This window comes from Rutilus rutilus (genome assembly GCF_951802725.1).
Source record: "Rutilus rutilus genome assembly, chromosome: 10".
Taxonomy (NCBI): Eukaryota; Metazoa; Chordata; class Actinopteri; order Cypriniformes; family Leuciscidae; genus Rutilus; species Rutilus rutilus.
In genome coordinates, this window is record NC_140215.1 from 44082971 (window position 1) to 44110350 (window position 27380).

A 27380-nucleotide genomic window follows, 5' to 3' on the forward strand; every position below is an offset into this window, starting at 1 on the left:
ACCCCAGGGGAAGCATATACAAGGAGAATAAAATCTGAGCAAGAATAGAACCCTGAGGGACCCCACACATAAGCGGTGCTGCATTTGAAGTAAACTCACCAATACTAACAGAGAACCTTCTACTACTCAAATAGGATTGAAACCATTTAAGGGCATTTCCCCGAATGCCCACCTAGTGTTCCAAACGTGAGATGAGGACAGAGTGGTCAATAGTGTCAAATGCCGCACTCACATCCAACAGCACTAACACAGCAGACTTGCCAGGGTCAAGGGTCAGTAGAATATTGTTTAAAACTTTAACCAGTGTTGTTTCTGTCAAATGGTTTTTCTTAAAACCTGATTGGAACACCTCAAAAATCTTGTTTTTATTCAGAAAGCTCTGTAGTTGGTGAAACACTATTTTCTCAAAAAATTTTGATACAAAAGAAAGATTTGAGACTAGCCTAAAATTTGTCAGAACTGTTGGATCTAAATTTGGCTTTTTGAGAAGTGGATGGACAATGGCATGCTTCATGTCATCTGGTACCGTTGCCGCTTCAAGGCAGCTGTTCATGATCTTTTGAACAATAGGCCCAGACCCAATCACCCAAAAATTTGTTTAAAAACCGTGGGGGCAGAACGTCATGGGGGGATCCTGAAGGTTTGAGCTTGCCTACAATATCTTGTAAAGCAGGCAGAGTGACAGGCTCAAAATGACTCAGGATACAAGTGCAAAGTGGCAGGACAGAAAAGTCAAGAGATACAGTGGAGATATTTAGCCTAATAACACTTTTTATTCACAATTTTTTTTAGAAATGTGTCACACATAGCCAGAGGGGGAATGAGACACTGCGTCGATTAGAATGATTTCTGAATCAGATCACAGGAATACATTATATTTTAAAATATATTTATTTGAAAATAATATATTTTAAATTGTCATAATATTTAACAATATAACTTTAATCAAATAAATGCAGCCTTGGTGAGCATAAGAGACATAAAAAAAAAACATTATTAAAAAAAAACAGTAAAAATCTTACCGATCCCAAATGTTTGAATGGCAGTGTGTATATATATATATATATATATATATATATATATATATATATATATATATATATATACCGATGCAGCTCCTCCAGTAGTGGAGACGACCGATGCAGCTCCACCAGGGTCGGAGACGACCGATGCAGCTCCTCCAGTAGTGGAGACGACCGATTCAGCTCTTCCTGAGGCGGAGACGGCCGATGCAGCTCCTCTCTGCCTCCAGCCACCGAGCCACGAAATGCACCTCGGCCATCCGAGCCATCAGTTCCGCCTTGGCTCCATGCTCCCTCGTCTCCACCGTGGCCCGTCATCCCATCAGCTCCGCCGAGCTCCCTCGTCCCTTCGTCTCCCTCGTCCCTTCGTCTCCCCCTTGGTCAGGCATCACCCTGTTTCCTCCATAGGATTTCTGGCTTCCGGGCTGTGTCTCTGCCCTCCATCCCTTCGGCTGCACCGGGCCCTGACTTCCCTCCGGCTATGCCATTGTGCTCTGTCATATATATTTTAAAATATATTTATTTGAATATAATATATTTTAAATTGTCATAATATTTAACAATATAACTTTAATCAAATAAATGCAGCCTTGGTGAGCATAAGAGACATTAAAAAAAAAACATTATTAAAAAAAAAACATTAAAAATCTTACCGATCCCAAATGTTTGAATGGCAGTGTATATATATATATATATATATATATATATATACCGATGCAGCTCCTCCAGTAGTGGAGACGACCGATGCAGCTCCACCAGGGTCGGAGACAACCGATGCAGCTCCTTCAGTAGTGGAGACGACCGATGCAGCTCCTCCTGAGGCGGAGACGGCCGATGCAGCTCCTTCAGTAGTGGAGACGACCGATTCAGCTCTTCCTGAGGCGGAGACGGCCGATGCAGCTCCTTCAGTAGTGGAGACGACCGATTCAGCTCTTCCTGAGGCGGAGACGGCCGATGCAGCTCCTTCAGTAGTGGAGACGACCGATTCAGCTCTTCCTGAGGCGGAGACGGCCGATGCAGCTCCTTCAGTAGTGGAGACGACCGATTCAGCTCTTCCTGAGGCGGAGACAGCCGATGCAGCTCCTCCAGTAGTGGAGACGACCGATGCAGCTCCTCCAGGGTCTGAGACGACTGATGCAGCACCTCCAGTAGTGGAGACGACCGATTCAGCTCTTCCCGAGGCAGAGACGGCCAATGCAGCTCCTCCAGTAGTGGAGACGACCGATTCAGCTCTTCCCGAGGCCGGAGACGGCTGATGCAGCACCTCCAGTAGTGGAGACGACCGATGCAGCTCTTCCCGAGGCGGAGACGGCCGATGCAGCTCCTCCAGTAGTGGAGACGACTGATTCAGCTCTTCCTGAGGCGGAGACGACCGATTCAGCTCTTCCTGAGGCGGAGACGACCGATGCAGCTTCTCCCAAGGTGGAAACAACCGATGCAGCTCCTCCAGTAGTGGAGACGACCGATTCAGCTCTTCCAGAGGCGGAGACGACCGATGCAGCTCCTCCAGTAGTGGAGACGACCGATGCAGCTCCTCCAGTAGTGGAGACGACCGATGCAGCTCTTCCCGAGGCGGAGACGACCGATGCAGCTCCTCCAGGGTTGGAGACGACCGATGCAGCTCCTCCAGTAGTGGAGACGACTGATTCAGCTCTTCCTGAGGCGGAGACGACCGATGCAGCTTCTCCCAAGGTGGAGACAACCGATGCAGCTCCTCCAGTAGTGGAGACGACCGATTCAGCTCTTCCAGAGGCGGAGACGACCGATGCAGCTCCTCCAGTAGTGGAGACGACCGATGCAGCTCCTCCAGTAGTGGAGACGACTGATGCAGCTCCTCCAGGGTCGGAGACGACCGATGCAGCTCCTCCAGTAGTGGAGACGACCGATTCAGCTCTTCCCAAGGTGGAGACAACCGATGCAGCTCATCCAGGGTCGGAAACGACCGATGATAGATGCACTTTTATGATGGATAGATGCACTTTTTTGAGCTTCAAACTGATGATGCAATTCACTGCCATTATAAAGCTCAGAAGCGTCAGGGTGCTTATTAATATAACTCCGATTGTCATATACACCTAGGCTGACTTGAGGGTGAGTAAATCATGGGCTAATTTTCATTTTAAAGTGAACTACTCCTTTAATGTGTAACCAGTAAATTTGTTTGAAATGTTTTTGTTTTTTTACAAAATGGCACAAAGTCACACTTATGGTGTTCCAGGTCAAAAATGAACAGCCTACAACAAAATAGCTTATAAATCGCTCGTTACGCTATTTTATCACCAAATATTGGATTCAATCTTTTTGTCAACTTATTTTCTTTCAGTTAAGACAGGTTTTGTATTGGAGATGACCGATGCAGCTCCTCCCGAGGCATTAAGTATCCAGGCCATAGTCTGCATGATGTTCCATGACGGAGTCACAGGAGGGAGGAATCATGGTGGAGGCCCTGGAGATGTAAGAGGTGATGTAAGTTTCTGCGACGGAGCTGGCAGCGGTGGAGAACCAGATGGAGCTGAGGAGACAGAGCCAGTGCGACACCACAGGATCGGAGGGCAAAGGTAGAGCTGATGGCTAATGGGAGCGAGGCGGAGCTAGGGACCCTGAAGACCGCAGTGGAGCCGGAGTGACAGAGCACAATGGCATAGCCGGAGGGAAGTCAGGGCCCAGTGCAGCCGAAGGGATGGAGGGCAGAGACACAGCCCGGAAGGAAGGAGGAAACAGGGTGATGCCTGACCAAGGGGGAGACGAAGGGACGAGGGAGACGAAGGGACGAGGGAGCTCGGCGAAGCTGGTGGGATGACGGGCCACGGTGGAGACGAGGGAGCATGGAGCCAAGGCGGAACTGATGGCTCGGATGGCCGAGGTGCATTTCGTGGCTCGGTGGCTGGAGGCAGAGACAGGGGATCCTCACGCCTAGATGGAGCTGGGGACTGGAAGGCCCAAGGCATATCCACACCACCAGATGACACAGACAGAGGATGAGCTGAGGGACAGACAGAAATCAGCGGTGGCAGGGCTGGGGAACTGGCTGGCTTCGGTAGAGGAGGTGGGAGAGGAAGGCTGGGGGGGGATCTCTGGAAACACTGGAGAGGCAGGAGACTTGAAGCTGGGCAGGACCTGCGGAAACAGGAGATCCAGGGGTATATCCTCCTCAAATACAAATAAAAATCGATATAATTACATAAATACCCATAGTCAACTGAACTAAAACTAATGGCCTCTGAAAGAACTGCCACTTTAAGAGCTGAACATGGTATTTCCAGTATTTCTCTCCCATGTCCTCTGGATATGAATTGCTTTCTCAGAAGTATTTTTAATCTATATCTAATCTATATGATTTCCAGAGGCCAGGCAATACTTGTCCACAGTCGTGGGGATGTGGGCGGGGCTTTTCTCCATGCCCTCAAACTCCACAAGTACTCCCTCTGGGACGGGCATCATTGCCGACTCGCGCACCTGGTCAGACGCGCCGTTGGGCTCAGGCACCAGGGCAGAATATGGCTCAGTTGAGTTCGCTAGCACGTTATCCGCGGCAGGCTCAGGCTGTGCCGCTGTGTTTGAATCTGGCTGTAGCTCCGTCTGGCGGAGTGAAGGCTGACTGGGCACTGGATCCGGTGGAGTGAGGCTGGTGGGCTCTGCGGGGCAGATGTTAAAAACAGATTCATTATTCCCCAGCACCCACTCCACAAATGCGGCAAAATCTCTCTGAGGGCCGTTCACTGGGGGACGTGCCTTGGACCGCTAGTCGATTGGCATGCCATATCTAGAAAGTCTTGGGTGTGTTCTTCTAGTGAACGGCCCCCTTGCTCTAAGCAGAGCAACTGGACAGCTTGTACTGTGTTGAAAACCTGATAACACTTGTGTGGTTCCCGGTCAAAAATGACCGACCTGCAAAAAATGTCTTATAAATCTCTCGTTATGTTACCTTATCACCAAATATTGGATTAAATCTTTTTGTCAGCTTGTTTTCTTTCAGTTAAGACAGGTTTTGTATTTATTTTTGTAACTGATTTATCGTAGGCCTCACTGATTTGAGGATAAAGGTCATCTCTGTGAAAAAGAAAGCCAGTGATACTCAAAATAGTTTGTTTGTGCACATGAACACAGTGTGTGTGTGTATGTGTATGTGTGTGCGGATGCACGAGTATGCATGTATCCACACCATAGACTGTAAAAAAATATGGACGTAGTGTCCGTGACATCACCCGTAGGTTTCTGAAGAGCATTTTTGAAGCCTAAAGTGGGCGGAGCCGGCCGTCGCCATCTTGGCCTTGCGTCACTCCTGGATTACAGAAAATGGGCAGAGGCGGGGCGTGAGTGGAGCTGAGGAGCCTGGCTATCTGAAATCCCCACCTAGCTCGACGTGATCGCGTTAGTTCAGGTTGGGGAGGTAATGCTATAACGTTATATGCAACTGACAGTACCAAGTCTGCGACTGCACAGGGCCTCGCGCTAAAGTGACAGTTGATGATGTAAAGCCAATTAAAAGTTCCTATTTTTGCCCTTCAAAATATTATAATAGTTAAAAGACACTGAAGATACTGTGTATCGTGATTCTGTACTATTCTGCCAGTTGCAAATGTATAATGCAGTAACTTAATATTACTCTGAGAGAGTGTGTGTGACAGTGATTTATGTGCATAACGTTACATGTCAGTCACTCTTTAGTCTATGGTCCGTCAGCGCGGCATCGATCGTCAAGTTCGTAGAGAGCTTATTCAGTCCATTTTACATTCTGATTTTGGCCGCCTCTCAAATGGGTTAAACCATAGATATAACGTTATTGCCAATGAAGTTCAAGTAATGCGCTAGAAAATCCGCGCTCATTCAAGGATGTGCATTTATTGCATGGACGGAGAAAGCACCGACACCAGCAGGATTTCACCTGGTAGCCTAACGTTACATAAGCATATTATAATCTATCTGTTCCGTGAGAGCAGAACGAACGAGCCTTTATTGACGTTTTTAAATCTAAAAACTCCAAAAAGCAACGAAACTGTCAGACATCCATTAGTGCATGTTCACAGAGGAAAACAACTGAAATACAGCGCTGGATGTTCTCTCGAACGATACTCGACGACAACGACGGAATCCTAAGCCGAAGCCGAAGGGCGAAGTAATGGGTGTATTAAATTGTATGAAATAATCCCGAAAAAATGCACAAAACACTGCAGAGATGGCAAGTTTCAGCAGCTAACACTTGCTGAGGTGAAGTGACGGCTAGTAACAGCAGACAAACGGCTAGCATTGCCATCAGCGGGAATCCATCTGTCACCCAAGTGGCCACACCCATGCAGAACTTTAAATATGAATCAACTAAACGGATGAGTTATAAAAATTCAGCCCCCTCACAGTTGTGATGAAGGGCAAAATTAGCTGTATAGACCAAAGCCACATAGAGATCCAGGCTGTAAACATGCTTTTTTTCTGCTGTAAAGTTGGTAATTTTAACATGGGGGAGATACAGATTTGACTCACTTGTGCAGCCAGCCTCAAGCGGCCAGTCAATGAATTGCAGTTTAACTCACTTCCGTGTTGGTTTCAAGAGAGAGACGGAGAGGTTGCCGCTTGATCCACACATGCACAGGTCCGAGGCCTTTATTTTTGCAAGCCCACATGTACATATGTGAACATGAACATGATGAACACACAATGATTTTCGACTCCCCCATTCATTTTCAATGGGCAGTCGTTTTTGACCAATATAAGTTCAGTCAGACCAATCACAACTGACCAATCAGAACAGAGCAGACGAGACCAGAGTAGGCATGTGGAAAGGAGGAGTTTAGAGAGTAAAAATGAAAGTGTTTTTGACCTTTAATGCATGTAAACCTGTTGCAGGAGACACTAAAACATTTATTCAGTTTTGTCAAAACAGAACATTCAGAACACCCCCTGAATCCACTTCAGTTCGGTTTTAGAAAACATCATTCGACTGAAACGGCACTTTGTTATTTTGTTGAACAACTTAAAGCCAGGTTGGATAAAGGGGGGGTGGTGGGTGCCATTATTTCTAGACCTGCAAAGAGCTTTCGACACGGTAAACCATAACATCCTGTTATCTAAATTGTCCGCTCACAATATTTCTGAAGAGACATTACGATGGTTTAAATCATATTTAGAGAATAGGAAGCACTGCACAAGAATTAAGAGTACTATGTCTTCTTTTTTGGACTGCTCAGTTGGGATGCCACAAGGCTCCATATTGGGTCCTCTCTTGTTCAGTATATAAATGATCTTCCAGCTATTTGTCCTGAAGTTCACGTACAAATGTACGCCAATGACGCAGTGATATATGTCCATGCGAAATCAAGTCAGAAAGCAACAGCTGTGCTCCAGGAAGCGATGGAAAAAATCTCAGCTTGGATGGTACAATCATGCTTGACATTAAATTTTAGCAAAACAGTCAGCATGTTTTTCTCAATAAGGAATACGTCTCACTCTGCGCCAGAAGTTATTGTAAAAGGAACAAGGATTCACGAAGCAGAGTCTGTCAAGTATTTAGGCATAGTGTTAGATAGGACACTGTCGTTTAAAAAGCATGTTTCTAAATTGATAAAAAATGTAAAATTTCTTTTATCGCAATTCAGATATATTCGCCCTCAAATGAGCACAGATGCAGCCAAGCTTTATATGCATGCGATGATATTTTACATATTGCATCACTAATTGGTCTCTCTCAACCAACTCTGCGTTACAGCCGCTTCATAGCTTGTACTAACAGGTACTTAAAATTTTAGATAAAAAACCTGTTTCTTACCACTACTGTAACATTGTGAAGAAATATAAATTATTAACGTTTGAAAATTTCTTTTTGTTTTCGAATGTTAGTTTAGTATATAAAATTCTTCATGATTTGGCCCCACAGCCCCTGAGAATGTTTGTGAAATCTTGTGAAGAGGCAGGACTTAGAACAACGCGAGCCTCCTCCAGAGGAGATTATGTCAACTTTAGGTCCTCTACCTTTGGACAGAATTGCTTCTCTGTGAAAGCTGCAGGGATGTGGAACTTGTTGCCATTTACTGTTTGAGAGAGTAGTACCTTGCAACAGTTTAAACTTAACCTGAAGAAGTGGTTGAAAGACGGCCAGATTTGCAATCATTAACACAAAACTGGTAAATTGGGATATTGTTAAAAATGTAAGAAGATATTATTTCTTATTCCTATTTTATAAAAAAAAAAAAACTGTGATAATTGTACATACTGTAAATATTGTAATTGCATGTTAGTTGAGGTGATCCTTTTGTAGGTGCTGTATCTGTATTTTATATTGTGAATGAACTAATCAGAAAGAATGCTCATTGTCCACTGTATAAACCTGCTGTCACTTTGCCTCTGCCCAGGGACTACAGATGAAAATTAGCTTGCTGCTATCTGGTCTGTGCAACACATTTGTTGTGCAATGTCCCTGTCAAATAAATAAATAAATAAATAAACATATGCTTCTTGTATTCTGTGAGCTACTGGAGACCCAGAATGAGACTGTACCGCTAAAAGGAGAAAAACAAACCACTGGACGGATGAGTTAGTTGTTAAAAATGAGTTAGTTGTGTTCATTTGTTGTCTTGTCAATCAGTTGTTGAAACCTCAGTTGGACCTTTGTCAACATTGGTTATATATGTTTAATATTAAAAAGGAGGGTAAGAATTAAGGAATTTAGGAACTGGATTGTTAATAATAAGCCTAACCCAGGGAAAAATTTTGAAGAATGTATTTTTTCACTTAGTTCCTTTTCTGAACACCATTATTACATTACTGAAGACTTTACACTGTTGTTGGATGGATCAAATTAAAATAGAATGCTTTTTATCGCATCTGATGGAGTTGACAAAAAATAAGTTATTAAGTGAATAAATGATTTTGATTTATTAAGAAAAAAAACCTATTCCCTTATATATCATTAGCTGAGAGCTTTGTCTGTAATTATATCAATTTATAATAAAATAACATTGTCCCTTGTCTCAGGAATCAGTGATGCAGTTACAGTAGGCTATATACATATACAGTAGTGTGTTCCTAGTCTGTGTGCTGGAATAGCCCCTTCCCTCGCTGTCTCCACCCCCTCAGTGTCTCTGCCCACTCCGTCATGGACTGACCTAGACTCTTCATCATCATCATCATCCTCATCCTCATCGCGAACAATAGAGGACCGCGGAGGGCCTGCGCTGCTCTCTCAGGATTACCGCAGAAATATAACGATGATCGACAGCGTCGAACGCACGCCACACGAGTGAAGAACGGAATACACACCGCATCGCTTATATCTGAACGGTTTGGTGAAAGATGGCGAACGACTCGCCCGCTAAGAGCCTGGTGGACATAGACCTCGCCTCTCTGCGCGTGAGTGCTCTCACACACACACACTCGGTCTCCGACAGGCCTCATGCATCAGTTGTGTTTCAGCGAGATCGAGACCTGTGTTTAACTCTAATGTTCGACATGTGTTTAACTCTAATGCTCATTGTTACAGTGTTGCCCTTTGTTCGGCGCGCGCTGTTCTCGTGTAAAGCGATAATAACGGCAGCGGAGCGACACACTCTTGAGCTCATCGGCTCTGCCACACACATTCATATGTGCAATCATCATAAAGTTTATCTTATTAACCGATGTGGTGGTCATTTGTGTGATTTCAGGACCCTGCTGGCATTTTTGAGCTGGTGGAAGTGGTCGGCAATGGCACCTATGGACAAGTATACAAGGTCGGTCTCGGTTGATTCTTACAATATTTATAATTGATCTTTACAGGACCTTCGAAACTGCTCGATCGCTGTTTTACATGAGTATAAAATGAATGTTAAAGACGAGTTTTCTTATGTCAGCCCTGATGGGTGTGATCTGCTGCGCATGCGCATGCGCACTCAATGCGACAAACATGACATTGATTATAAACTAGCTTTGAAGCAGCAGAACGCCAGTGTTTCACTCAGTTCATAATGAGTCCTGGTATGAAGAAGAACAGCTCTTGATCTGTGCATCAGCGCGTTATTACTGTACTGATACTGTATCTGCCATGTGTGATGAAAGAAGAACTGGCACTTATTCCAGCATTGCTATTCTGCCCCATTATTTGATTGATTTCTTTTTTTTTTAAAAACTGGTATAGTTAATAACAGGATGCCATTCACATCACATGCAATTTTCCCTAGGGATGCACAACATTATCAGGTGAAAAAGGCTTAAACGTTGATTATGGGCACGAGAGATGGATATCGTTGTTCAGAATAACTTGCCTCTGCTTTTTTTAACAGTATGCTCCTGTTTTTGAATGATTTAGAGTATGATATACACTTTAATTTAAGATTAGGAAGTCATTAGGTTAATAATGCAGTGCTGTTAGTGCTAGTCCACCCCAAAATGAAAAATGTGTAATTTACTCGCTCTCATGTCGTTCCAAACCCATACGACTCTCCTTCATCTTCGACACACAATAAATTATGTTGTTAATGATACCTTAGAGATTTTTGTCTCCATGAAAGTCCATGCAACCAAAATCTTCAAGATAGTACTTTTGGGCCTGGTTTCACAGACAGGTTTAGATTAAGCCAGGATTAGGCCTTTTTAATTAGGACACTTAAGTAGCTTATATAAACGTGCCTTAGAAAAAACACATTACTGGTGTGAATCTGAAGACAATGGCACCGACATGTAGAAGACCAACTATACATATTTTATTGGACTGTCCTGGGTATAATACAACTAGAACGCTCTTTTATGAAGTTATCTCACTTAAGGACTTATTTAGTAAGATTATGCCTCAAAAGGTTTAGGATTTTTTATCATATGTTAATTAAAAAAATAATTATAATATGACTTCTGTTTGTTTGCTTGGTTTTATTGTATTTATATGATATTTGTATTTTTGTAATTAAATTTTTGCCATGAAAATAGCCTTAGATGCTGACATGGCATTAAATAAATCTATCTATCTATCTATCTATCTATCTATCTATCTGACATATTTAAGATATGCTTTCAGTTAAAACGGCTCAAGTGTGTATTTTAGTCTGGGACTAGTCTCAAGCCTCGTCTGAAACTGGGCGATAGACATAAATGTAAAATACATCCTTATGAATGGAGTGGTTTTATCCACGTCTTCTGAAGAGACACATTCACTTGATATAAAAAATATATCATTTAGACTTTTAACCACATAAAAACATTGATCAGCGCATAAATGGAGCTCATCCAGTGATAAACAAGCTCAAATGAGCTGCGTTTGATTGCTGAAGTTTTTAAAAGAAACCCTATTATTTGACATGAAGAAAAGGATCACTGCGTTTAACATCAGTCAGTCTCTTCAGATCTCACCAAAACTCCCATTAAAGGGGCCGTTCTCCCACTGAAGAGTGCGTTCTCCCACTGAAGAGTGCGTTCTCCCACGGAAGAGTGCGTTCTCCCACGGAAGAGTGCGTTCTCCCACGGAAGAGTGCGTTCTCCCACGGAAGAGTGCGTTCTCCCACGGAAGAGTGCGTTCTCCCACGGAAGAGTGCGTTTCTCCCACGGAAGAGTGCGTTCTCCCACGGAAGAGTGCGTTCTCCCACGGAAGAGTGCGTTTCTCCCACGGAAGAGTGCGTTCTCCCACGGAAGAGTGCGTTCTCCCACGGAAGAGTGCGGTTCTCCCACGGAAGAGTGCGTTCTCCCACGGAAGAGTGCGTTCTCCCACGGAAGAGTGCGTTCTCCCACTGAAGAGTGCGTTTCTCCCACGGAAGAGTGCGTTTCTCCCACGGAAGAGTGCGTTTCTCCCACGGAAGAGTGCGTTCTCCCACTGAAGAGTGCGTTTCTCCCACGGAAGAGTGCGTTCTCCCACTGAAGAGTGCGTTTCTCCCACGGAAGAGTGCGTTTCTCCCACGGAAGAGTGCGTTTCTCCCACGGAAGAGTGCGTTTCTCCCACGGAAGAGTGCGTTCTCCCACTGAAGAGTGCGTTTCTCCCACGGAAGAGTGCGTTCTCCCACTGAAGAGTGCGTTCTCCCACGGAAGAGTGCGTTCGTTCTCCCACGGAAGAGTGCGTTCGTTCTCCCACGGAAGAGTGCGTTTCTCCCACGGAAGAGTGCGTTCTCCCACGGAAGAGTGCGTTCTCCCACGGAAGAGTGCGTTTCTCCCACGGAAGAGTGCGTTCTCCCACTGAAGAGTGCGTTCTCCCACGGAAGAGTGCGTTCGTTCTCCCACTGAAGAGTGCGTTCTCCCACTGAAGAGTGCGTTCTCCCACGGAAGAGTGCGTTTCTCCCACGGAAGAGTGCGTTCTCCCAAGGAAGAGTGCGTTCTCCCACGGAAGAGTGCGTTCTCCCACGGAAGAGTGCGTTCTCCCACGGAAGAGTGCGTTCTCTCACGGAAGAGTGCGTTCTCCCACGGAAGAGTGCGTTCTCCCACGGAAGAGTGCGTTCTCCCACGGAAGAGTGCGTTCTCCCACGGAAGAGTGCGTTCTCCCACGGAAGAGTGCGTTCTCCCACGGAAGAGTGCGTTCTCCCACTGAAGAGTGCGTTCTCCCACGGAAGAGTGCGTTCTCCCACGGAAGAGTGCGTTCTCCCACGGAAGAGTGCGTTCTCTCACGGAAGAGTGCGTTCTCTCACGGAAGAGTGCGTTCTCCCACGGAAGAGTGCGTTCTCCCACGGAAGAGTGCGTTCTCCCACGGAAGAGTGCGTTCTCCCACGGAAGAGTGCGTTCTCCCACGGAAGAGTGCGTTCTCCCACGGAAGAGTGCGTTCTCCCACGGAAGAGTGCGTTCTCCCACGGAAGAGTGCGTTCTCCCACGGAAGAGTGCGTTCTCCCACGGAAGAGTGCGTTCTCCCACGGAAGAGTGCGTTCTCCCACTGAAGAGTGCGTTCTCCCACTGAAGAGTGCGTTCTCCCACTGAAGAGAGCGTTCTCCCACTGAAGAGAGCGTTCTCCCACTGAAGAGTGCGTTCGTTCTCCCACTGAAGAGTGCGTTCTCCCACGGAAGAGTGCGTTCTCCCACTGAAGAGAGCGTTCTCCCACTGAAGAGTGCGTTCTCCCACTGAAGAGAGCGTTCTCCCACTGAAGAGAGCGTTCTCCCACTGAAGAGTGCGTTCGTTCTCCCACTGAAGAGTGCGTTCTCCCACGGAAGAGTGCGTTCTCCCACTGAAGAGAGCGTTCTCCCACTGAAGAGTGCGTTCTCCCACTGAAGAGAGCGTTCTCCCACTGAAGAGTGCGTTCGTTCTCCCACTGAAGAGTGCGTTCTCCCACGGAAGAGTGCGTTCTCCCACTGAAGAGTGTGTTCATGAGTACATCATTCTGTATTTTTGAATGAACGCTGTTTGTGGTTTTGCTACAGTTTTTTTTGTCTATTTGTCTATGTTTTTTGGATTATGTTGCTCATTGCACATAACAGGAGGATGTTGGTTAGAAGTCTATTATTAAATGCTAGAGATTCAGAATATGCTGAAGTGTGTATTCATCTACAGGTTTGCTGCCAGCACAGGCACACATGTATTTTCCTGTTGGCTCTTTGCCATATTGGGACATATTACAGTTGACTTGCCAAATTCACTTCCATTTGTTTTATTTATAAAAGATATTGGAAGTAACTTCTTTATGGGTCATTATAAATACTTTGCTTTAAAAGTACCAAGTCGTCACATGCGTGGATAATCGTTTTATCATCGCGCCGCAGCCTCTGGATCGTGATCGCCTCGGATCGTGAGATTCCCACCGCTAGTGTGATCATCAGTTATACTCAGTGATCATCAAGCTAGTGTACTAGAGTTAGTGTACTGTACACTACCCTGCTCTGGCCTATTCTGTGTGTCTTGAGTTAGTGGAAGTGTGCAGCAATACTATTTTAAACTGTACACAGCATTGTCCCTGACTTCATTATCCAGATGTTTAATTCAGCGAGCGACCCCAGCTATCATCTCTGAAATACATCATTATACGAGTGAAAATGAGTGAGTAAAGCCCTGACTTCACTGTTGGCAGTCTGATCAGATGGTGGTAGTTGTGGCTTCGTTGAATCGACACACCGCAGGAATGGAGTGTGTTGCATAGGAAGGGCTTTAGCACCACAACACACACGTGTGAACTTGAAAACAGTAAATCTGAATAATACGGTTCTCGGTAAAACATCGAACCGTACCGTTCTCCACCCATGGTTCGACACAGACTCACGGTTCGACACACACTCGCTGTTCATCTCACATCTGATGACGCATCTATAATCTGATTTGTTGAAAATAACAACGTTTAAAACAGACAGGTCCACTAAGTCTTGTGCTTGAATGGACAAATTCACACAAGAATTGTCATCATGTCCGTCTCGATGAGTATCCTAGCAGACACAGCCTGTTATGCTTTAAGTGAACTTATACAGTCGAGAAAGACAACGCATGTGTACAGTATCAGTGTACTGAATATGTGCATTACATCTTAAAGGGACAGCAGCCTAATATTCCTGCTGTTTGTGTTTTTAATGTTAATCAAACTATAAAAGACAAGGAAATCACTCACAGCTCTGGATTGAATAGCTTTTAACTTTGATAAGGAGTAATCTTTAATTTATACAGTCAAATATGTCATGTTATTTTACATTTGATTACTTTATTCAATTTCTGTGCCTGAAAACAAATGTTAGACTTACCTGAAAAACCTGAAAAGCACTGTTTATTTTATTAGTATCTTTGCTCTACTGTAATTATTTGTTCTTATTTTCCCTATTTTTATTATTTTTTCCCTGAACACAGCACATACCGAACCGTACCGAAACCGTGACCCTAAAACCGTGATACAAACCGAACCGTGAGTAATCCTAATGAAGCGCACTGCCACCAAACGGGGACTTCTCCGGGACAAACAGCATGTATTCTGGGATATTTCAAAATGCATACTGTATGTCTTATTTAGCCAGAAATAGCTCATCACTGTCCAACTTAAGCTTCTGTAATCTAAAGAAATAACACAGTGTTGAAATATGAGCAGGGCCTGAAATTCAGCAGCAGATTGTGGAGACTACACCATTCCAGTCGTTTCCACACTTATAATGTGGGACATTCCCATTGACATAAATCACTAAAACACCGGCTGAATGAGTAATAGATCCACAAAGATCAACAGCTCAAATCAGTCATTTGAAGAAATGTTTCTGTCAGACTGTTATTTCACATACAGCAGGGGCAATAAAACAACGACCTTAAGACTTCATGATTTAAAGTGTTGATTGTGGCATTACATTTACTGTAGATTTGCTCGTGTTGCGTCAGATTTCTTTTTATGCGTGGTTTGCAGCGTTGAGCATTAACCAATCACACGTTTCTGTTGAGCTCATGAATGCAGGGGCCAATCAGAGGCGTTGTGATGCGTCATTAGTGACTGAATTCTCCCAGTGTAGAGCTCTTCAGTGATTACAACGGGAGTTTTCAGTGGATCTCCCAGTTTGCATACTTGTACACTATTCTATGATGTTTTGTTTATTTTTATAGCGCTTTATAAAATACAGATTGTTTCAAAGCAGGATTATAATCAGGAAAATAATCATTAACAGAGTTCAATTCTGCTGTAAAGCAGCTTCTGAAATGAGAATATTGTCGTTGTTCAGCCGAAGTCAGTTCAGTTATAAAGCAGTTCTGGAGAAAACAGTGACGTCATCATCGGCTCAGTTAGTGTCTCCAACTAATGAAGCCAGAGGCGACAGTGACGAACACAAACTCCATCAGTGACAGAACTGAGGAAAACCCTTGAGAGAAACCAGACTCAGTCGCTCAGTTCTCCTCTGGCCAACGACAAACACTGTGTGTGTGTGTGTATAGTGCGAATGGTGTGTCCTTTAGGACCCAGCTTGAGTGAATCAGCGCCAGTGAATCTCTGTTTCTCGTTCAGTGTTTAAAGGAAGTGTGTTTGAACATTTTACTCAACTTGAGCTTCTGCAAAGGCTAAATAACAGTTAATCTGTCACTTATTTTTTTATCGTCACTGAAACCACATGTGGAGCTGGTCAGAAACGCATGTGACCACATCATGTGACTGTGCTGAAGCCCCGCCCATAACATGTGGTCTTTCTGGGTGTGTTGTCAAACACCGGATCGAGCTTCACCAACCCTCTACACACACCCTGGCAATACAATCAGCATTCGCTTGAACGTTTCTTTAGTTACTCACTGATATATTATTTTTTACAAAATTTTTTTTTACAAATTACTTTGCTACAAATATTTTTCCAGTAATCTGTTAGTCTGCATGTACATTGCGCATATCTATTTTCACAGGCCATATTTTTGTCCCGTAATATAATAGTTTTCGCTGTCGATATCGAGAGTGAATCCTGCAATTATATGTAGATGTCACACACACTTCCAGAACCTTCAGTGTGTCATTGGCCATCTGCCCTTTTAGCTGCATGAAAAACAGTACTTTTATTCAATGGATTATTAGCTATATAGCCTTGAAAGCATGAAAGAGTGCTCACTTTACAATCACTAAAGCTGTCACTCATCTTAGTTCGTGATCTCACAACGCTCCATCTAAATCTATAAAGTTGTCTCCACACACACAGCATAATGAATCTGTGAGCTTTAGCTGGATCTGGTCAAGACTGACTTACAGAGCAGAAGAGTGTGTGTTACATCTTACACCTTATACCTTATGATGGGTTAGGGTTAGATGATCACGTTTCATGAACTTTCTGAAGCAGTTCAACGACTCTCTACAGGTCGAGTACCAGGGATTGATGGTCTGCCAGCACAATTTTACAAACATTTCTGGAGTATTTTAGGCAGAGACTTTTATGAAGTAATTTGTGAATGTTTTGAAAGAGGAACACTTCCAACTAAGTTGTCAAAGAGCTGTGTTATCCCTACTTCCAAAAAAAGGAGATCTGGGATTGTTGAAAAATTGGAGACCAGTATCTTTAATGTGTTTAGATTATAAAATAATATCTAAGGGGCTGTTTACACCTGGCCACTTCATGCGATTTCTCAGATGGGATAGCTATCCGATCGTGAAAAGACCAGGTGTAAATGCTCTCCGAAACGCATTCGAGACGGATTTGAAACTGATCGCTCAAACCACTTCAGGAGGAGCTCTGAGACGCATTCCAGACGAAACTGGACAAGTGTAAATGCATCTGGTTGTTGAAACCACACATGTAAATTGTACTCCTCCCAAAAATGCTAAAAAATAAACGTGTGAGAGCGTGTGATGGGCTATATGTAATGTTATAGCCAGATATGACGACGCTACTGGAACACACGCGTCACCGCAGATGAGCAGCTGAGCATCTATTCATCAAGCCAACGTGCAAACTGTCACAAATCAAAGGGAAAGTAAGTCACAGACGCTTAACACACAATCATCATCATTAAAAGTAAAGAAACGAAATGATCTTACCAGGGCTGTTGCCGCTCTCTCTTATTGCGGTCTTTGATTTTGAAATTTTAGATGATCATCAAAAAAATGCAGCTCATATCCGTTGCTTTCGGTGACGTGCACTCCATTAAATCTGCATATAGCGCGGGAATTGAAGATCGGATTTAAATCCGTTTCGCAAAAACGCATGAAGTGGCCAGGTGTAAACAGCCCCTAAATGTTTAGCCAATTGGCTTAATAATTATTTACATGTTGTGGTGAAGAAGGAACAAACATATTGTATTCCAGGTCATACAATTATGGATAATTTGTTTTTAATAAGAGATGTTATTGATGTTTCGACTGATAATAATTGGGATATTGGGTTTTTATCTATTGATCAGGAAAAAGCCTTTGAACGTGTTGCGCAGGCATATCTTTTTAAGGTTTTAGAAGCTTTTGGGTGTGGAAAAAAAATGATTTCCTGGATAAAGTTGTTGTATAATAAGACCTCTGTAATGATCAAGATTGGAGGTGGTTTGAGTAGCTCAGTATTTCTTAAAAGAGGCATTAGACAGGGATGTCCTCTTTCAGGACAGCTCTATAGCCTAGTTATTGAACCTCTTTTATGTAAATTAAGAAATAAGTTGAAAGTTTTTTTGTTTCAGAACAGTTAGAATTTTCTGCATCTGCATATGCAGATGATGTAACTGTTTTTGTAAAAAGCCAGGGAGATATTCAAACACTATGTAAGAGCTTAGCCCTTCTGCAAAAGTAAACTGGGGAAAAAGTGAGGGGTTTATTATGGGTGAATGGAGAAATGCTGGGATACCTCACATTCCAGGAGGCTTGAAGTGGGGAACAGAAGGTATTGAAATCTTAGGAGTTTTCTTGGGTTCAGAGAATTATAAAAAGAAGAACTGAGAAGGTATGCTGGATAAGGTGTTAGCCAAGTTGTCTAAATTACCTGAACTATCCTACAGGGGTAGAGTCTTGGTCATAAGCAATCTGGCTGCTTCTACATTATGGCACAAGCTAAATGTGCTAGGCCTTGTCGACGTCAGAAGTCGGATTAATACATTTCGATTGCAAGCATTACAGAGACTGTTATATGCGGAGGAGACAGAGAGGAGCTATGTCATGTGCTTAGTTGAGGAGGACATCCTTTTTTGAGGAGGACATCCCATTGTTTTTAATCAGAACAAATGAACTGGACTTGAACCATTTTATCGCTCCATGCTACGAGCGTGGAATATGACTTTTTCTGTAAGCAGAGGGATTGAACAACCACAAGACTGGATTTTGAGGGAACCAATCCATTATTTCAGATGAAGTGTTTGTCCTCAGAAAGTTTGAGAAACCGTCTGATTAGAGCTGGATGTACCAAACTGGAGAATCTCAGGGATGCCAAAGGGTGGAAAACGTCAGAATCTCTTCAGAAGGATACAGGGATGAACTCTTTACGTCTCGTGAGTCAGTTGCTGAAGGAAGTGCATGCAGCTTTACCTGGAGTCTGCAGAGAAGCTCTAGACCTTCAGCAAGAGCAGGAGAGGGGGAAAGACTGCAAGTCTCCACCGATATCAGTGTCTCCTGCAGAATAGGAGGAACACCAAGAGGAAAGGGGCACAATGTTGACTTTTAAAACACCTGAATTGGGGAGTTTTCAGGACATCAGTAAAAAAGCTTTATATTCTGTGTGTGTCAAAATGTCCCATTGGCATGTTTGAAAAAAGTCTAAACTTGGAGGTGGTCAGAAATATTTGGGCCAGACTTCAGGGGTGTAATGATAAGTCCACTGAGGGCAAGCTTGTTGAGAACCCAAGTGCAGTTTATTTACCAAACGTGATCAAACATAAAACAAAGGTATGACATGGCATGAACTCAAAACATAACCGTGGACATGACGCTTACCAACAGAGGTTACACAAACAATACTTGACAAGGACACAAGGCAAACATGAGGGCTTAAATACACAAGGACTAATGACTAGACAGGGACACCTGTGAACAATGAACCAATGACAACATGACACATCAGACAAGGGATCACATGATCACATGACATGACACAAATGATGGATCATTTGTTCATTTATTGTGAGAGATTAGGAGGTCTTTTTGATATTATAAAAAGTTGGTTTGACGGTTTTGGTATGAATTTTTCTCATAAAGGTTTTATTAGTACAACTTCCAGGAATGGAAAAAATTGTGTTTATTAAACTATTTGTTAGGATCAGCAAAGATAGCAATATGGAAAACTAGGAAGAATAAAATATTAGATACTGGATCAGTTGATGTAGAGATGGGACTGAAAGGGTTGGTTGCTGCTCGTATTCAAATTGAGTTTTCATATTTTAAAATGTTAAGAATGTATTAGAATTTTCAATTATTTGGGCTGTGGAAAGAGTTTTGTGTGAAGTTGGAGATGATGAAGTGCTAATTTTAAAGGGCCTCTATTATTCTATTTTAAAGTTTCCTAATGTTGTTGTGGAGTCTCCTACAACATGTTTACATGCATCAAAGGTAAAAAAAAAAACAGTTTAATTTCCTCATAATATACATTTGCACATCACCACATTTTCAATGACTCTCAAACGACTCGTCAAATGAATCAATCTCTCTAAATCCCACCTTTCCGCGATATTCTCTGCTGTGATTGGCCAGACAGCTCAGTCTGTTGTGATTGGCCTACCGTGTACAGTACATCGAAAACAAAACCGCCCATTGCCATAACAACGTCAGCTCTGCGTGTCCTGAGGCTTCCTACACCTAAACTAAACACAGTAACGAACAATGACGTTGATTTTACCACATCAAAGCGAGCGCGAGTCCGATGATGAAACACTGGAAGAACTAGTTATTCAACCCGAACCTCCATCAGGACGACTCCAGCAAGACTCAGTGTTTCTCAGTGAACCCGAACCTCCATCAGGACGACTCGAGCAGGACTCAGTGTTTCTCAGTGAACCCGAACCTCCATCAGGACGACTCGAGCAGGACTCAGTGTTTCTCAGTGAACCTCCATCAGGACGACTCGAGCAGGACTCAGTGTTTCTCAGTGAACCTCCATCAGGACGACTCGATCAGGACTCAGTGTTTCTCAGTGAACCCGAACCTCCATCAGGACGACTCCAGCAGGACTCAGTGTTTCTCAGTGAACCCGAACCTCCATCAGGACGACTCCAGCAGGACTCAGTGTTTCTCAGTGAACCTCCATCAGGACGACTCCAGCAGGACTCAGTGTTTCTCAGTGAACCTCCATCAGGACGACTCCAGCAGGACTCAGTGTTTCTCAGTGAACCCGAACCTCCATCAGGACGACTCCAGCAGGACTCAGTGTTTCTCAGTGAACCTCCATCAGGACGACTCGAGCAGGACTCAGTGTTTCTCAGTGAACCTCCATCAGGACGACTCGATCAGGACTCAGTGTTTCTCAGTGAACCTCCATCAGGACGACTCGAGCAGGACTCAGTGTTTCTCAGTGAACCTCCATCAGGACGACTCCAGCAGGACTCAGTGTTTCTCAGTGAACCCGAACCTCCATCAGGACGACTCGAGCAGGACTCAGTGTTTCTCAGTGAACCCCGAACCTCCATCAGGACGACTCCAGCAGGACTCAGTGTTTCTCAGTGAACCTCCATCAGGACGACTCCAGCAGGACTCAGTGTTTCTCAGTGAACCCGAACCTCCATCAGGACGACTCCAGCAGGACTCAGTGTTTCTCAGTGAACCTCCATCAGGACGACTCGAGCAGGACTCAGTGTTTCTCAGTGAACCTCCATCAGGACGACTCCAGCAGGACTCAGTGTTTCTCAGTGAACCTCCATCAGGACGACTCGAGCAGGACTCAGTGTTTCTCAGTGAACCTCCATCAGGACGACTCGATCAGGACTCAGTGTTTCTCAGTGAACCTCCATCAGGACGACTCGAGCAGGACTCAGTGTTTCTCAGTGAACCTCCATCAGGACGACTCCAGCAGGACTCAGTGTTTCTCAGTGAACCCGAACCTCCATCAGGACGACTCGAGCAGGACTCAGTGTTTCTCAGTGAACCCGAACCTCCATCAGGACGACTCCAGCAGGACTCAGTGTTTCTCAGTGAACCCGAACCTCCATCAGGACGACTCCAGCAGGACTCAGTGTTTCTCAGTGAACCCGAACCTCAATCAGGACGACTCCAGCAGGACTCAGTGTTTCTCAGTGAACCCGAACCTCCATCAGGACGACTCCAGCAGGACTCAGTGTTTCTCAGTGAACCCGAACCTCCATCAGGACGACTCCAGCAGGACTCAGTGTTTCTCAGTGAACCTCCATCAGGACGACTCCAGCAGGACTCAGTGTTTCTCAGTGAACCCGAACCTCCATCAGGACGACTCCAGCAGGACTCAGTGTTTCTCAGTGAACCCGAACCTCCATCAGGACGACTCCAGCAGGACTCAGTGTTTCTCAGTGAACCTCCATCAGGACGACTCGATCAGGACTCAGTGTTTCTCAGTGAACCTCCATCAGGACGACTCGAGCAGGACTCAGTGTTTCTCAGTGAACCTCCATCAGGACGACTCCAGCAGGACTCAGTGTTTCTCAGTGAACCCGAACCTCCATCAGGACGACTCGAGCAGGACTCAGTGTTTCTCAGTGAACCCGAACCTCCATCAGGACGACTCCAGCAGGACTCAGTGTTTCTCAGTGAACCTCCATCAGGACGACTCGAGCAGGACTCAGTGTTTCTCAGTGAACCCGAACCTCCATCAGGACGACTCCAGCAGGACTCACTGTTTCTCAGTGAACCCGAACCTCAATCAGGACGACTCGAGCAGGACTCAGTGTTTCTCAGTGAACCTCCATCAGGACGACTCCAGCAGGACTCAGTGTTTTTCAGTGAACCCGAACCTCAATCAGGACGACTCGAGCAGGACTCAGTGTTTCTCAGTGAACCTCCATCAGGACGACTCGAGCAGGACTCAGTGTTTCTCAGTGAACCCGAACCTCCATCAGGACGACTCGAGCAGGACTCAGTGTTTCTCAGTGAACCCGAACCTCCATCAGGACGACTCCAGCAGGACTCAGTGTTTCTCAGTGAACCCAAACCTCCATCAGGACGACTCGAGCAGGACTCAGTGTTTCTCAGTGAACCCGAACCTCCATCAGGACGACTCCAGCAGGACTCAGTGTTTCTCAGTGAACCCGAACCTCCATCAGGACGACTCCAGCAGGACTCAGTGTTTCTCAGTGAACCCAAACCTCCATCAGGACGACTCCAGCAGGACTCAGTGTTTCTCAGTGAACCCGAACCTCCATCAGGACGACTCCAGCAGGACTCAGTGTTTCTCAGTGAACCCGAACCTCCATCAGGACGACTCCAGCAGGACTCAGTGTTTCTCAGTGAACCTCCATCAGGACGACTCCAGCAGGACTCAGTGTTTTTCAGTGAACCCGAACCTCAATCAGGACGACTCGAGCAGGACTCAGTGTTTCTCAGTGAACCTCCATCAGGACGACTCCAGCAGGACTCAGTGTTTCTCAGTGAACCCGAACCTCCATCAGGACGACTCGAGCAGGACTCAGTGTTTCTCAGTGAACCCGAACCTCCATCAGGACGACTCCAGCAGGACTCAGTGTTTCTCAGTGAACCCGAACCTCCATCAGGACGACTCCAGCAGGACTCAGTGTTTCTCAGTGAACCCGAACCTCCATCAGGACGACTCCAGCAGGACTCAGTGTTTCTCAGTGAACCTCCATCAGGACGACTCCAGCAGGACTCAGTGTTTCTCAGTGAACCCGAACCTCCATCAGGACGACTCCAGCAGGACTCAGTGTTTCTCAGTGAACCTCCATCAGGACGACTCCAGCAGGACTCAGTGTTTCTCAGTGAACCCGAACCTCCATCAGGACGACTCCAGCAGGACTCAGTGTTTCTCAGTGAACCTCCATCAGGACGACTCGAGCAGGACTCAGTGTTTCTCAGTGAACCCGAACCTCCATCAGGACGACTCCAGCAGGACTCAGTGTTTCTCAGTGAACCTCCATCAGGACGACTCCAGCAGGACTCAGTGTTTCTCAGTGAACCCGAACCTCCATCAGGACGACTCCAGCAGGACTCAGTGTTTCTCAGTGAACCTCCATCAGGACGACTCCAGCAGGACTCAGTGTTTCTCAGTGAACCCGAACCTCCATCAGGACGACTCCAGCAGGACTCAGTGTTTCTCAGTGAACCCGAACCTCCATCAGGACGACTCGAGCAGGACTCAGTGTTTCTCAGTGAACCCGAACCTTCATCAGGACGACTCGAGCAGGACTCAGTGTTTCTCAGTGAACCTCCATCAGGACGACTCCAGCAGGACTCAGTGTTTCTCAGTGAACCCAAACCTTCATCAGGACGACTCGAGCAGGACTCAGTGTTTCTCAGTGAACCTCCATCAGGACGACTCCAGCAGGACTCAGTGTTTCTCAGTGAACCCGAACCTTCATCAGGACGACTCGAGCAGGACTCAGTGTTTCTCAGTGAACCTCCATCAGGACGACTCCAGCAGGACTCAGTGTTTCTCAGTGAACCCGAACCTCCATCAGGACGACTCGAGCAGGACTCAGTGTTTCTCAGTGAACCCGAACCTCCATCAGGACGACTCCAGCAGGACTCAGTGTTTCTCAGTGAACCCGAACCTCCATCAGGACGACTCGAGCAGGACTCAGTGTTTCTCAGTGAACCTCCATCAGGACGACTCCAGCAGGACTCAGTGTTTCTCAGTGAACCCGATCCTCCATCAGGACGACTCCAGCAGGACTCAGTGTTTCTCAGTGAACCCGAACCTCCATCAGGACGACTCCAGCAGGACTCAGTGTTTCTCAGTGAACCTCCATCAGGACGAACCCGAACCTCCATCAGGACGACTCCAGCAGGACTCAGTGTTTCTCAGTGAACCCGAACCTCCATCAGGACGACTCGAGCAGGACTCAGTGTTTCTCAGTGAACCTCCATCAGGACGACTCCAGCAGGACTCAGTGTTTCTCAGTGATACTCTACTCAGTTTGAGGAACATTATGAGATGTTGCAACTGTAATTCCTCAGCATCAGCATTAACAAGTGCATGTCCATCAACCGATTATTTTACTAATTTATTTACAGAGTATGTTTCTAATATATTGCGGTGAACACGTGGAAACTGTATCAATAACAGTCCATGTAAGTTATGCAATACATTAGCCGAGCTCTAGTGTAAATGATCTGATGTAACGTAAACGTTGGCAAAACAAATATTACAGTGATAACGTGAGTTAGCCAGTTAGCAGGAGACCTACACAATATAAAACTCAAAACGAAGTATTTTGAACACCATTTTTCAAGAGCAAGCGGTTTGTGAATCCTGCAGTGAACTCTGAGATTTGAGAAGCAGTTGTCAGTGAAATAAAGGGAACACAGGAAAAGTTTAGGATTACACTGCTGTGATACCGTGGTAAAGATGAACTTTAACCTCTGATTCTCCACATGCTCGTCCTTGGGCAGTGAAACACTGGCTTTACCTTCACATCATAGAGCACAGCGTCTCCTGGACATGATGCTCTCCAGTGTCCACAGGGATCAGCTGCTGGTTTGAGGTTTGAGTTTTCCCTGGTGTCTGCGCGCGCTATAAGTGGGCGCGCAATATGCTAATGTTTCATCTTGACGTCACAACGAAACGGCTTATGACTCGTTTGAAAAACAATTCAGTTCACTGACTCAGAGTCGACTCTTACTTTTGAAAGATAATGACTTTATATACGGTGAACTTTCAGATTTAAAACTTTGCAGGATGTTTTCATTCACTTAGAGCTGTTACACACTACATGAAAGGCCATTTTCAAAAATGCATAATAGGGGCCCTTTAAATTTTTAAAGTAGATATATTTTTTTCTTTTTAATGGTTTGTTTATTTTTGTTAATTTAGAGTTCTGTATTGGAGTGTAATATTGATGAAATATTTGTAATATAATAAAGTTTTGTTTCTCTCTCTCGCTCTCGCTCTCTCTCTCTCTCTCTCTAGCTCTAGCTCTCTTACATCTTAAAGGGAAAGTTCACCCAGATATGAAAATTGTTGTTCTAAACCAGTGTATTTCCTCCTGTGGAACACAGAAGATATTTTAAAGAATGTTAGTAACCCAACAGTGATTTCCATTGGATGTGCAAAAAAGACATTTCTCGAAATAAAGGCTATTTTGTGTGTGTGTGTGTGTGTGTGTGTGTGTGTGTGTGTGTGTCCTACAGAAGGAAAGTCGCTGAGGTTTGGAGTGACATAAGAGGTAATAAGTGCCAGAATGATGATTTTTGGGTGAACGATCTCTTTAAATGCAGTTCAGCATTCCAGCACTAATGGCGTCTGTATGTTTTCTTAGATAAAGTAAGTTGTGAAGGTTTGCTTCATCATTTGTTCACGGTCAGTATATATATGACATGCTGTCAGAGTGAATGTTCAGCCAGCAGAAACAATGGATTCTTGTGTGACCGTTGATATCAGGAATGAACATCTGCCCTCCCACAAAACCCTTGTGTTTTCTTTTCTTCAGTGCGTGTCGATTGTTTTTCTTTGCGTGGGCCAATGAGACGCCAGCTTTGCGTGTCACATGACCGGAGCCGCCTCAGACACGCATCAGAGCTTCTGGTGTCGCTGACACACTGAAACCTGTGAAATAACCACACACACACGTTTGCCCAGTGTGAGTCTGAGGTTCATCATGTTGTGGACCTGCTCTCCCTCGCCACACTTTACATGGTTATTTGATACTCTTTAGGAGAAGAGCTTGTTTAAAGTGGCTGGAGTTAAGAAATTCCTTAAATTTAATATCACTTCACAAATCTTTTTGATCATAAAGGAATATAATGTGATCTGTACGCGTGCATGTGTGTTTCCATCGCATAAATACAGATTTGTTCATTTATTATCATATGATTGCCAAGCCCTAGAGAACTCTGAGCATGTGACCTCAGCGCGCGTCTCTGATTGGCTGAGGGAGTGTGTAACCAGGCAGACTCATGCTCATGTTCACACACACACATGCACTCAAACACAACTCTGACACGTTCAGTGGAGAAGCTCTGATGAGTGTGTGAGAAAACCATCTTCTCTGATTCTCCTGGTCATCGTCAGGTCTCTATCTCTTCACACTAGCTCTGTTATTCAGTGCTAATATTCGAGGAAAACACTTATTCCAGGGGTTTGAACCATCATGCAGAAGTTTCTCTAAGAGAACGTAGCTGTTGGTTTCTGCCGAGGGACGTGTCTCGTGTGTCCATGCAGATTTAAAGAGCACTGAAAGATAGAGAAGCATCTCACTGACCTCGAGGGCTGAGAGAATCTCTTACTCTCGCATGTTCACAAGAAACGGCATCAGGGTTTGAAATGAAGCTTTTCAATCATCGGCCATTTTGAGTTACTGGCCATTCAGGACTTCTAGCCAACACAAGAATATCCCAACCAACCCTGATCATCAAAGCCACGGTTTCGATTTAAATGCATTTATCATTAGATCTGATTCTGAATCATTGAATGTTGTCTGCGACCCTTGTGCTCAAAGGTCAGTGTGCTGAAGCCTCTCCATGTTTACAACCAGCCCGTTCTCCGTCCAGGCATCGGTTATCCCAGTCAAAGTCCTCATGCCCTTTATGTCTGTATATTGAGGGTAAATGTTTCTGAAGGAAAGCATGATGGTTTGGTGTCTATAATCATGCAGTTTTTCACAGGTGAGGACAGGTTGAAAGTGTCTTCTTATTCTCTTTTCAAGTGAGTGTTTTAGGGCTTTAAAGACACGATCACTTGATCTGAGGAGCAGAGTTAATATAGGCTTTATTGACATGCAAACATTGATAAATGCACATCAGTTGTGGTAGATGGAAGCTTGTGTTCTCACGGCTGGCAGATGTTTTAATGAAGTACCTGCTTGATAAACGTGTGGAGAAACTCTCAGAAAAGACAGAAAGCGAGCCGTATAACCTGCTGGAAGTCCAGCAGCACTACAGTGGGGTCAGAGCCTTTCCACCCTTCATAAGTCTCAGGAAACATTCAAATTAAATAAAAATCCATTTCCTGACCCCTTTATAAA

At 44.8% G+C, this 27380-nt stretch overlaps 1 protein-coding gene across 2 annotated transcripts in view; it reads left to right on the forward strand.

Annotated features, from left to right (window-relative positions):
• The first annotated feature begins 9087 nt into the window (after nucleotides 1-9087).
• The window catches only part of LOC311298449 (mitogen-activated protein kinase kinase kinase kinase 4-like), an 86163-nt gene continuing 67870 nt past the window's right edge, over nucleotides 9088-27380 (forward strand). For both annotated transcript variants that reach the window (XM_084421371.1, XM_084421372.1), the window contains exons 1-2: nucleotides 9088-9362; nucleotides 9656-9721. In XM_084421371.1, coding sequence (XP_084277497.1) covers nucleotides 9306-9362; nucleotides 9656-9721 — 123 coding nt within the window. In that variant the 5' untranslated portion in view covers nucleotides 9088-9305. The remainder of the gene's footprint in view (nucleotides 9363-9655; nucleotides 9722-27380) is intronic.